Source organism: Neomonachus schauinslandi, chromosome 15 (assembly GCF_002201575.2).
Source record: "Neomonachus schauinslandi chromosome 15, ASM220157v2, whole genome shotgun sequence".
Lineage (NCBI taxonomy): Eukaryota > Metazoa > Chordata > Mammalia > Carnivora > Phocidae > Neomonachus > Neomonachus schauinslandi.
The window spans coordinates 16,226,107-16,238,640 of record NC_058417.1 but is presented as its reverse complement, the minus strand read 5'-3'; the positions used below and the strand labels follow the sequence as shown (position 1 = coordinate 16,238,640).

The 12,534-nt window shown below is 41.4% G+C and overlaps 1 protein-coding gene across 1 annotated transcript; it reads right to left on the bottom strand.

Annotated features, from left to right (window-relative positions):
• Positions 1–59: 59 nt before the first annotated feature.
• TMIGD1 (transmembrane and immunoglobulin domain containing 1) lies at positions 60–10,995 on the bottom strand. Its single transcript, XM_021704479.1, has 5 exons — positions 10,914–10,995; positions 8,599–8,877; positions 5,370–5,645; positions 1,126–1,229; positions 60–104 (listed from the first exon to the last, which is right to left on the bottom strand). The coding sequence occupies exons 1-5, from the start codon at positions 10,993–10,995 to the stop codon at positions 60–62; spliced, it is 786 nt and encodes a 261-aa protein (XP_021560154.1).
• Between the last annotated feature and the right edge of the window lie 1,539 nt (positions 10,996–12,534).

The window sequence follows — 12,534 nt, the reverse complement described above, 5'->3', positions numbered from 1 at the left end:
GACACACACCACAGCTACCCATCTGCTTCTGGGAAATCACTGGCCCCAGCCCGGAGTACTTACAAAGCTGTGTCTCTTTGAGGATCTTCATCCTTTATGCACAGCTAAAAGCAAACACAAGGGCAATGAGTTTGCCTGCTTTTCTAAGGCTGTAGATAAACATTTTGAATGCACCAATGTGGCTCAAGGGATAGGAAACCCAAATGTCTGTTAATCTCCTACCGAGAAAAATACTCATCAATACAGAGGTGGCTGGAAATACAGACACTTCTGCGCTAGTGTCTGTCTTTGGCCATATTAATTATTTCTATTGAACCTACAGAGATATAATTCTTAAATCAAAATGCTTCCAGGATTCTTAGGTAGTTGAATATTTCTTTTTACTTTCCTTTTCTTTCTTTCTTCCTTTTTTTTCCCCAGGCAAAAATTTGCTTTGGGTTGGCACTAGGGGGTGGGTGAATTTCTTCTTGGGAGACGTTGTTGCCCTGAATCATACCCAGGTACCATATGTTTCAAGAAGATGCCTCTTGCTGCATAAATAACAAGCCTAGACCATACTGGCCTTTTCTTAGAGGCTTCCTGCCACATTTGCCTCCCTTTGGCACTGGAATAACCGGCGAAGCCAAATGCATGGCATTAACAGAGGCACACACACTCTGCACCAAGCTAACCACCAAGGTGAGCCATTCAACAGTTCAAACTCCAGCCCACGGCTACCAGGGCCTGGGGCTGTACTCACAAGGTGAGCAGCAAGGGCCACTTTTTTTTCATGCAGATCTCTGAACCCATAGCAGATGTTTCTCTGTATATTTATTTATTGTCCCGAAGGTACCATAGCAACAATAAAGGGCAATTTAAAAGGAAGAAAAATCAGCCCCCAATCCCCTACTCCTAACACCACAGCTATTTTCACCCAGGTTTTGTCCCGATGCCTTCCCAGTCTTTGTTAAAGGGGTACTCATAGTATTTGTACGATTTTTATTTCTTTGAGCAACTTCCATTTTAGATCTTTAGAGAGACCAGAGTGTCCAAGTGTGGTTCCCAACTCCAGAGTCACTTAGACAGCCAGTTCTCTGCCTGTATTTAGGTGACTTTTTACCTAAATAGCTTAGAATACTTAGATACCTTCATTATTCTTTTTCTTCTAGCAATCAGGCCAAAGCACACCGTCAGAAAGACCACAATACACGCAGCAATAATGGGTTCTATTGGTAGAGCCACAGTTCTATCTGTTGGAAATGCAAACACAAGGAGCAAGAGCTAACATTTATACGAGTCTTGTTTATATACTTCTACTAGATCATTCTCTTAATTAAAGCCCCCAAACAACCCAAGAAGATAGGAATTATTCCCTCATTTTACAGGTGAGGAACCACTGATCCAAAGTCACAGAACTAGTAACTAGCAGAGCTAGGCTTTGGATCCATTCCTTTGTGGAAGGATAATTTATTGTAATATGAATAACTCTCCCAAAGCAGGTAGTCAGACCATTTTGTGCTTTCTCCATCCAAAATTTTTGCCACACAGAAAGCAGAAATAGGCTGAAATCAATGTTTTTTTTCTGCACTTTGAAAAGCCCCAAAGATATTCGGAGGTATCTCCAAGGGAGAAAAAAGAGGAAGGACTTAAAGGCAAGAAGAAAAAAATTAGGGGTGTCTGGCTGGCTCAGTCGGAAGAGCATGCAACTCTCGATCTCAGGGTTGTGAGTTCGAGCCCCACGTTGGGTATAGAGACTGCTTAAAAATAAAATCTTAAAAAAAAAAAAAAAGAAGAAGAAGAGAAAAGTGGAAGAGCCTGCTGGACTAAGGGGAGAGAGGCCTCTGGGCCCGAGGAGTAGCACTGTGATAGTGCCCCAAGCAGGTGACAAGACATTATACAAGGTGGCTGTGTGGTCCCCCTAGGGAAGCAGGACAAAGCACCAGCCTTCCCAACCTTGGCAAAGATGTTCATACCTTTCTAAATGACATGGAAGAACAAGGTCTACTTCTAATTTGGGCTAGAAAGAGATCAGCAGGGGTGCCTGGGTGGCTCAGTCGTTTTAAGCGTCTGCCTTCGGCTCAGGTCATGATCCCAGGGTCCTGGGATCGAGCCCCGCATCGGGCTCCCTGCTCCCTGGGAAGCCTGTTTCTCCCTCTCCCACTCCCCCTGCTTGTGTTCCCTCTCTTGCTGTGTGTCTCTCTCTCTCAAATAAATAAATAAAATCTTTAAAAAAATATATATATATAGGTTCCAAAATATGAAAATAAAGTGGCAAAATTAATAAATGTTCAAACATCTATAAAATGTAACTTTGTGTCAACTGTAACCCAACTGTTACATAATAATAATAATATTTAAACTTTAAGAACCAAATTAATAACTTATTTATAATAAAAATCCAAAATGTATGCAAGTTACAAACATCCTTTCAAAATTTTTACAGCAAAAAAGTATACTTAATGTGCTTCATTTTAATGTTTGATATGATATGGGATGAAACTTTTTTTAAAAACATTTTATTTGTTTATTCATGAGAGACAGAGAGAGAGAGGCAGAGGCAGAGGGAGAAGCAGACTCCCCGCTGAGCAGGGAGCCCGATGCAGGACTCGATCCCAGGACCCTGGGATCATGACCTGAGCCGAAGGCAGACGCCTAACCAAATGAGCCACCCAGGTGCCCGGGATGAAACTTTCAAAAGTAAGAGTGCTTAATTAAGATCAACAAAGACATTTAAATGACCCAGTGTAAGCCCCTGAATTCAGCCTAGAAAAGGGGCAGGGCTCCAATCTTGGATAAGATAATATTTAAGGAATTTATAGGAAATAAAAAGTGTGCTGCATCTCTCCTGCTGTCCTGTTTTACTCTCTTATTTGTAACCAGACTTGGTTATTTTTTCCCCTCCGTATTTATTAGGCAAGATAATCCCAACACACAGGCTATACTCTTGTGTGCTCAAGATCCATGCTTTCACTTCTAGCTTTGCATGGCCTCATTTAGAAACTACCCCACTGAGGGGCGAAGCCGGGAGAGACTCACGGCAAACATATTTAGCCTGAGCACCAGCAGCAGAGCACTTAATGCTGTGAAGGCAGCCCACAGCCAAGGAAATAATAGAGCAGGAAGAAATCAGAAAAACAAGTTGGTTTGGAAGAGCTCCACCCAAAACAGGATCCTGCCCACCTAAGAGCCAAGTTGCCAAGCTAGCATTCTGCTTGCCACACGAGTTGTATGTTTTATTTTGTTTTGTTTTGTCTTTTTTATGGCACAGAGCACTCGTGATTCCTTCTTAACCAACAGGGATGATATAATTCCCTAATCTCTGCGCATAATTTTCACAGCCGATTGTAATGGCGTGGCTGGAGGTCCCCACCACCCATGCTTCGGAGAGGAGGTAAATAGGCAGGGCTTCAATAGGGTGCCTCCTCCACCACTTCTAGATCCCATGAGTACTTGGATTATTTGTGGGTTTGGTTTTGAAAGCAAGCAGCCCCGGGCGCCTGGGTGGCTCAGTCGTTAAGCGTCTGCCTTCGGCTCAGTTCATGATCCCGGAGTCCCAGGATCGAGTCCCACATCGGGCTCCCTGCTCGGCGGGAAGCCTGCTTCTCCCTCTCCCACTCCCCCTGCTTGTGTTCCTGCTCTCGCTATCTCTCTCTCTGTCAAATAAATAAAATTTAAAAAAAAGAAAAAAAAAAAAGAAAGCAAGCAGCCCCTGGGCATACCGTCACTGCTCTGTAGGACAAATTACTGAACACGCCAGTAATCACAGTAATCACAGTAATGGGCCTTCAACTGGGTTGGTATCCCAGACCTCTCCTCGAGGGCGAGGAAATAAGCCCTGTGGTCACATCATCCAACACTTCTGGCAGGGGTTCCTGGCTTCCCAGGAACTAGCAAGAAAGGCAATGTGTGGGCACAGGGAAGCAAATGATGAAGTGAATAATGTTCTAACAAGAAATAGGAGCCTCAGCTTGTTTGGCTGTTCTTAGAGTATTGGCCTCAGACCAGGAAATGTGTGCATGAGCATCTTCTGCATCTGCTACCCCAGGTATCTTGCTTTTCTTTTTCTTTCTTTCTTTTTTTTTTTTCAGAAAACTTAAATTTTATTTCAATGGATCCACATTATCCAATTAGAAAGAGAAGGGACTTATTAAAATGTACCCAAACTAAGGCTTTCCAACCAGAACATTAACTTAGCTTGCCCAAGTTTGCAGATGACATGATCTGATATGTCTCTCAACTTCATAAATGCAGTTTTAACATGAAAGCAAACTTCAAAGATTTTTTTAGTATGTTTTTCCTGTATATTCAGCAACTAAGATTGACAATTAAGGGTCTTAATAAATGGTTGTTTCAAATTAAAGAGATGTTATCTAAGAAAACTATGTTAACCAAACTTTCGGAATCTGTTATCAGAAAGGAAGTTATTTTTGAACTTGGATTCAGTTAATAGCAGCAAAGAATGATTGACAGGTTTGATTGCTGCCAATTTCCATCTCATACTGTCCTGCTTCAACATCCAAAAATTTCCAGGGCTTGGGCATTGTCTACAGAAGCCCTCAAGACTCAACATCCTCTACAGGTCTTTTCTGCTGTGCTTAGACGGTGGCTTTCTTTATCCTGCTACCAAGATCATTCCTATTCCAGTTATCACAGTTGTGTTCTTAAAAATTTCTTTTTGTGCTGCTCACCTCAAGGTCAGTTTTTGCCACAATCACCCGTGGTAAGTGGAGGTGTGGAAATATTGGTCTGCATTCCATTCGTTCCCTGACCTCATTTCTTTCTACTGTCTTCCTTGCTTTCTCTGCTCAGGTCCCCATTCTCTTCTTGTATGAATGAGAAGTATGAGGGAAGAACACTTGGAACTTCGTTTGTTCCCTGTTATTTACTGCAGGGATGAAAAATCTGGGTAGGTGAAGCATGAAGCCAAGAGAAAGACCTTTTTGCACCATCTACCCCCTCTCTCACTACTGCTTAGCCTATAGATTACAATTTCAGAGTTAGGAATGATTTAAGAGACTCATTTTCTTATCTATCTTTCTTTCTCTCTGTGTTTCTGACTTCTTTTTCTGTTTGTCATTAGGGCTGTAAACTCAGAAGTCCAGCTCCTATGAACCTTGTTGCCCAAGAGGATTCATGAAAGATACTCCTTCCTAAAAGCCACCCGGAATTGTCTTCTACCCCTTGGTTCTAAAAAGGACCTTTGCCCAAAAAGCAGTGTTTTATATGGAGTGGGATCCTAAATGGAAGAATTGAAATTCCTTGGATAGGGATGACTCTCCAAAGAAAATCATAGCCACTAATCATAACTGTCATCATCATTTGTTGCCACAGAAATATTTAGGAAAACCTATTCTGACCTTTTGCTTACTATTACTTAAGAAGAGAGTTACCTTTGACGATGAGATGAAAGTCCTTGGTCTCCACTTGCAGAGATGAATTTGCAACACAGCTGTAGGTTCCATTGTCAGATTTCTTGACTTTGGTGATTGACAGTTGAAGAGACTCACTTGTCTGATGGACTTGGTAAGTTTTCTCTAAATTCAGGATGTTGCTGTTTCTGTACCACATCATTTGAGCCTGGGGGTTGGATTTCACACTGCAAACCAACTTCACATCACTGCCTTCCTCAACTGCTTGGAAGTCATCTCCACTTAGAATAGGGGGGACTGCAAGACTCAAGCATTTAGGTTGAATTAGCTGATAAGCAGTAGTTTACTGTCAACGTTCAAGGTCTTCCTTCAGTCTATCTCATGTAGTCATCCATTCATTTGACAAAAATTTATTGAGTATCTACTATGCCAAGCACTGGACTAGGACTCAGGGATCCAATTGTAAATAACATATATCCAGTTCCAAACCTCATAGAACTTCTATGTGGTAGAGAAGATGAACCGTGAAACAAACGTATATAATAACGAATCTGGGGCGCCTCGGTGGATCAGTCATTTAAGCGACCAGCTCTTGGTTTCGGCTCAGGTCGTGATCTCATGGGTCGTGGGATCAAACCCCACATCTGACTCCACACTCAGGGAGGAGCTTCTGCTTGAAGATTCTCTCCCTCTGCCCCTCCCCCACTTGCAGGTATGAGCACTCTCTCTCTCAAATAAATAAATCTTAAAAAAAAATAATGGGGGGCACCTGGGTGGCTCAGTTGGTTAAATGTCTGCCTTTGGCTCAGGTCATGATCGCAGGGTCCTGGGATTGAGTCCCACATGGGGCTCCTTATGCAGTGGGGAGTCTGCTTCTCCCTCTCCCTCTGCCTCTCCCCCTGCTTGTACTCTCTCTCTCTCAAATAAATAAATAAATAAATAAATAAATAAAATCTTAAAAAGAGAAATCAGAAGCAACTATATGAAAAAAGAAATAATTAAAAATAATAAATAATAATGAATCGGGGTGCCTGGGTGGCTCAGTCAGTTAAGCGTCTGCCTTCGGCTCAGGTCGTGATCCCAGGGTCTTGGGATCGAGCCCCACATCGGGCTCCCTGCTCAGCGGGGAGTCTGCTTCTCCCTCTGCCTGCCGTTCCCCCTGCTTGGGCTCTCTCTTTCTGTCAAATAAATAAAATCTTTTTTAAAAATTTTAAGAATAAATAAAATAATGAATCTGTATTGTGGAAGATTTATAACACTACATAAGAACATAAGCCTTGAGTCTTTGCTCTCTGAAACCAATCTGCACTAATATGTTGGAGAAAACAGTATAATAGGAAGAAAGCAGGAATTGCAGTTGTCCCTAATTCCATCTACACCACTTACTGTGACCTTGAGAAAGTTACTTAACTGCTAAGTAACCGCTCAATTTCCTCATCTAAAAAGTGGGATGATACCTTTCCCTGCTGTAGACATTAAATGAGATAACGCCTGTATAGCATTTACCACGGTGCTAGTTACTATCATTGTGGTGGCGGCGGCCATGGTGGTTTTGAGGTGTCCTTACATCCTCTATTTTTGCATGTTATCGAACCACATTTGCCCTGGCCACATCTACAGTGCCTACTTGCATTTCCTCAGTGATCCTCTAGAAATAATGTCCTCCTCCCAGAAGGTGTTCCAATCATGGCAACTCTGACATCGATGGAAGGTATGACCTTCTGAGTCTCCCTCATCCCTCTGTGTGAGCAAGTCCTTACTCCCTCCATGATAAGGGCAGTCATAGAGACATAGATACTTGAACACATTTATCTTCACCAAATAATTCCAACTCACCCCCACCTGGGGTAGGAGGAGAAATGGCTGAGCTGACTCTTTTTCTTCTCCATGCCCCTTGTGTTTTAAGGTCAAGGTGCAGAAGTGTAATAAAGTGCTTGAAAAGTGGGCAGTAGGAAAGAGATAGAGGTGGAGAAGAGGAAAAAAGGAGCTTGTATAATCTGCACACTGAATAATTAGACCCTGAGTAGGCTGTGCTATTAATAACTCAGAAAAGTGACATTTTGTTGCTCTTTGGAATGAGCTTGAAATTCTGTATCCATATCCAACGAGGATGTTATATGGTATTCAGATATGTAGTAAGCTGCGAGAATAGATAACATAATTACCATATATACCATAGGGCCTGTGGACATGTCCTATTAGTTGTTACTTTTTATTTAACTATTTAAAGTTAATTATGAAGCTGTGAAGCCTGTCAGCTATACATAAATATTCCCTTTTGCAAAAATTAGTACATTTCGGATAAAGTTAAGATCCTCTTTGACTCCATCTTGTTCACTTCCCGGCTCCCCAAAGATGCTCACTGCTATGAGTTTGATGTAAATCCTTGCAGATCTTTTTTTAAAAAAAACAGTTTTTTATATACATATAATGTACCAATAGGAAATACATTGTATTGTTTTAGGAGGCTTATATAAAAGACTCTATTCTCTCAATAGCTTGCATGTTTTTGAGAGATATATCCACATTGAACCACAGAGATCTAGCTCATTGTTTTAGAGTGATACCATGTAATATAGGACTTTTTAATCATTTTACTTGATGGGCATTCTTTTCTTCCTTCCTTCCTTCCTTCCTTCCTTCCTTCTCTTCTTCTTCCTCTTCTTCTTTTAGAGAGAGAGAGTGTGTGTGGGTGTAGGGCCAGAGGGAGAGGGAGAGAGAGAATCTTAAGCAGGCTCCAGACCCATCACAGAGCTCCACATGGGGTTCCACGCAGGGCTCGTCGGGGTGGGGGGGGTTCAATCTCACAACCCTGAGATCATGACCTGAGCCAAAATCAAGAGTCAGTCACTTAACCAACTGAGCCACCCAGGCACCCCTAGCCAAACCAATTTTAAAAAGGCAAATAACCCAATAGAGAAATGGGTAAAGGACATGAGCAGGCATTTCGCAGAAAAGAAACATGAACAGCCAATACATTTATGAAAGGGTGGACACCCTCATTCTTAATTTAGAAAATGAAAATAAAATTCCACATCAGGCCAGCAAATTCTTAGAGTTTGAGGATACTCAGTGCGCATGAGGGTGTAAGGAAATAGGCACCCTCGTGCATTGTTGTGGGAGCATAAATAGGGCAATGAGGCAACACCAAGCAAATGTGAAAATGCACACACTCTTTAGTCCCAGGTTTCAAGTACCAGTTAATATAGTGCAGACAACACAGACTAGCAGTTTCTTCCCCCTCACTCACAAATGACATTCAGCACCACCGAGACGGACACCGACTGGTCGCTCTGCAGCTTGCAGGTAAAGGTGACTCCGTTGTCATTTTCACTGATGGAAGAGACACAGACAGAGCTGGAGTTGATTTTGTTTCCAGATTTCAAGTCCACTGTCCCCTCTTCTCGGTACCAGAGAAGTTCTTCCTCCCTGGTGTGGTTTTGAACGGCACATTTCAGAGATTCTTGGGAGCCAAGCCAAGTGTCCAGAATATAGTTCTCAGTTCTATCATTCACAGTTAAAACAGAACCTGGGAGGGCAGGAAGAAACTATTAACCTAAAGTGAATTATCTAAATGGTATAATCAGGAGATAGGTTAAACAAATCACATTACACAAGTGCAATGAAATACTCTGTAATAATTAAACATAGTCATATTGATCTATATGATTTTACAAGGGAAAAGTTCCATAATGTAACTAAAAGAAGCAAAATGTTAAAATGATGGTTACCAGATTTTGCTACACATTGGACTCACCTGGGGATCTTTAAAAACACTGATGCTTGCTCCCACCCCCAGACATTCTGATTAATTGATATGAGTGCAATCTGGGCATTGCATTTGCAAAAAGCCTTCAGGCGATTCTAATGTGCAGTGAAGTTTGAGAACTACTATGCACAGAATTACCCCATTTACACACAAACACACACACGCACACACACATGCACGCACACATGCATTTAAGAGGAAAAGTCTTGGGAAAAATCTCAGTGTGTATACTGAATAGGGTTGATAAAAAATAGAGAAAAAAATAGAGAAATGCTTTCCAGACTTAAACTGTTTACTTCAAGGGGTTGAAAGTAGCAAAGGAAGGGGGTGGAATTGGGGAAATACAAACGAAAAAGGACAATAGCAAAATTGAAAAATACTTAAGACACATTAGGTGAATAGGCAGAATGTAAATTACATCTCTAGTAATTACTGTAAGTATATAAAAATTGAATATGCAATTGAGTATGGACAAAAGCTGATTTGAAAAGATTTCTGATTAGGTGATGGGATTATGGAAAATTTGGCCTTGCATTTCTGATGTTTGAACAATAATTGATGTTTAAACAGCTGTGGTTTGTAGCATAGATGAGTTGTTGTAGAGTAGATGATTAGAATATATAGCAGTTGGTCTTCATCTCTGATTTTCAGAAATCCATTCACTGTAACATACCTGAATTACAGTTCTTACTTCCCTGGTTCAGAAGCAAATAACAGAAGCTAAAATTGCCTTTAGCTGCCACAGACTTGCCCCCGACATAACATTTGTTAATATAGTCTGTAAACATATGAACTTTTCCTTTAAAATGCATAAACTAGGGGCGCCTAGGTGGCTCAGTCATTAAGCGTCTGCCTTCGGCTCAGGTCATGATCTCAGGATCCTGGGATCGAGTCCTGTGTGGGGCTCCCTGCTCAGCGGGGAGTCTGCTTCTCCCTCTCCCACTGCCCCTGCTTGTGTTCCCTCTCTCGCTGTGTCTCTCTGTCAAATAAATAAATAAAATCTTTTAAAAAATTTTTTAAAATGCATAAACTACTGGTGAAAACAATGTGATTGCTGCCTAGTATTTTTTTAGAAATCTGGAAGAACATATAACAAAATGTTGTTGAGTGGTTTTCTCTGGATGATGGAATTTAGTTTTCTTTATTCTTTTTTTTATTAAATATTTTATTTATTTTGGGGGGGGACAGAGGGAGAGAGAGAGAGAAGACGCTCACACGTGAGCAGGGTAGGGAAGGGCAGAGAGAGAGGGAGAGAGGGAATCCCGAGCAGACTTCCCGATGAGCCTGAGCCTGACACAGGCCGATCCCACAAAATCAAGAGGCAGATGCTCAACTGACTGAGCCACCCAGGCATGCCTTCTTTATCCTTTTATATATTTCCTAATTTTGTTTTTTTACAAGGACTATGTATTACTTTTAAAATTGGGGTTTGTGGGGTAGGGGATCTACTTCCAGGTTGGGGGAGAGAACAAATGCAGGCAAGATTTTCCTGTAACTGGTATGCTCACATAAACAGAAGAGCTTATTTTGGATGTCATTACTAATGAAATGTGTTAAAATGTAGAAAAACTCCGGCTGTGGCTCTGGAGAGAATAGAATATTTACTCTGTCTTATAATATCAGAACCATAAAAATATTTTTCCATTTAATGTCTTATCATGTTGTCTGACTCCTCTACTCTGAGCCATACCAACTGTGTATTTGGAGATTTGGATTTTGGATTTTCCCAATGCCCACGGATCGTGTTTTAATCGGAAATGTTTATTTACAAAGAGACCAAAGGAATATCAACTTACTTGTCACCTCACAGGGCGGAAACAAAATCACTAAGAGAAGAAATCTGCACATTCTCATTAGGCCACTGATGTTCCACGCCATCTTTAACAAATTTATGTCTGATCTGCTGGGGGAGAAAGGGTGTAGTTGGTTCTGTACTTTGGTCTGTACTGAGTTTATGAACCCTCCTCTTGTCTATTATGCATTTAAAATAAAATCCCAGATGAGTCATCCCAACTGTAACAGTACTTTTCCTAGTTTTTAATTAAACAATCTTGTTCTGATTGTTGAGTTCAAAGTACTTTTAGTATTAAGGATTTTTTTTTTTTAAGGCAAGAAAAAGAAAACCACAAGGAAATAGGCTATAAGATATAGGGAAGCTATAGGGCAGCCCTGGGGAAAGTGGAGCCAGTCTTCCCTGGAGAAATTGATAGAATGTCATTTTAACAGAAAGAGAGAAGAAACTTGCTTCATTCACAGACAGTCTCTACTGAGCTGTAGTAATTCTGATTTTGAAAGCCTCTCTCGGGCAATTTTTGTAAAAGTTGCTCTCTGCTAAAGAGAGTTTTTGAGACTGCTCCAAATTCCATAGACTCAAATGGTTCATACCCTAGAAGAGACTCAACTGCAACATGGTCTCTGGTCTGAAATCATGTTAATCTCTCTGCTTTCCCCCCTACCCCACCACCACCCTCCCCCTTGGAATACACATTCTGCATAACCCAGTATAGATTAAAAATAATGGATAATAAAGTCCTCCTTTTTTTTCCTTCTATGCTTTTGCTGCTGCTATCCCTCTCCCTAGATTCTTTCCATTTTATCTGGAAAAAACATGTATGTATTACCTCCTTTCAAGAGTACCACATGAATACAGTAGAAACACATGTTGAATGCTTTCTATGCAACAGGCACTGTGCTAAACACTCTACATATTTATTTCAATCTCAGTGAAGTCCCTAACAACCCTCTTGAGGTCATTTCTAAAGGTTTGGAGAGATTATATAATTTGCCCAAGATCCTGGAGACAGGAAATGTCAGGGCTAGGATTCGAACTCTGGACTCCCAAGGCCAGACTCTTAAGCACCCTACTGCATAGACTGATATTTTCCTCCTTTAAGAAGCTGCCATTAATCCCTTCTGAGCCCTCTCCACAGACATTAGGGACTTGAAGTTTTGTCCCCTTAATACAAATATTAACCTTCAAGAGCTGGACTATAATTCAAATATTAACCTGCCTAGGACTTCTGTAGGCAGGCTCTGCTCCTCCCCATCCCAGGCCGGTCCTGACAGGAGCAAGCTTCATTCCTGCCAGACTCACCCTTTCTGACTGGCAACCCTACGTCAATATTTCAATAAGATACATTTAGTACTAACATCAATTCTTCTGGGAAGCCTCAGTGGCTCACTTGGTTAAGCATCTGCCTTTGGCTCAGGTCATGATCTCAGGGCCCTGGGATTGAGCCCCGCATCGGGCTCCCTGCTCAGTGGGGAGCCTGCTTCTCCCTCTCCCACTCCCCCTGTTTGTGTTCCCTCTCTCGCTATCTCTGTCTCTGTCTCTCTCTCTCAAATAAATAAATAAAATCTTTTTTAAAAAAATCAATTCTTTTGTAATTTTAAAACCTTGCCAAACAGATTTCTATC

Coding starts and splice junctions, on each gene's coding strand:
- TMIGD1 (XM_021704479.1), bottom strand. CDS start 10,995: ATGGCGTGGAACATCAGTGGCCTAATGAGAATGTGCAGATTTCTTCTC. Junction 5,646..8,598: donor GGTGGTGCTGAATGTCATTT/GTGAGTGAGGGG, acceptor TGAGTCTTGCAG/TCCCCCCTATTCTAAGTGGA. Junction 105..1,125: donor GAAGAAAAAGAATAATGAAG/GTATCTAAGTAT, acceptor GTTTGCTTTTAG/CTGTGCATAAAGGATGAAGA.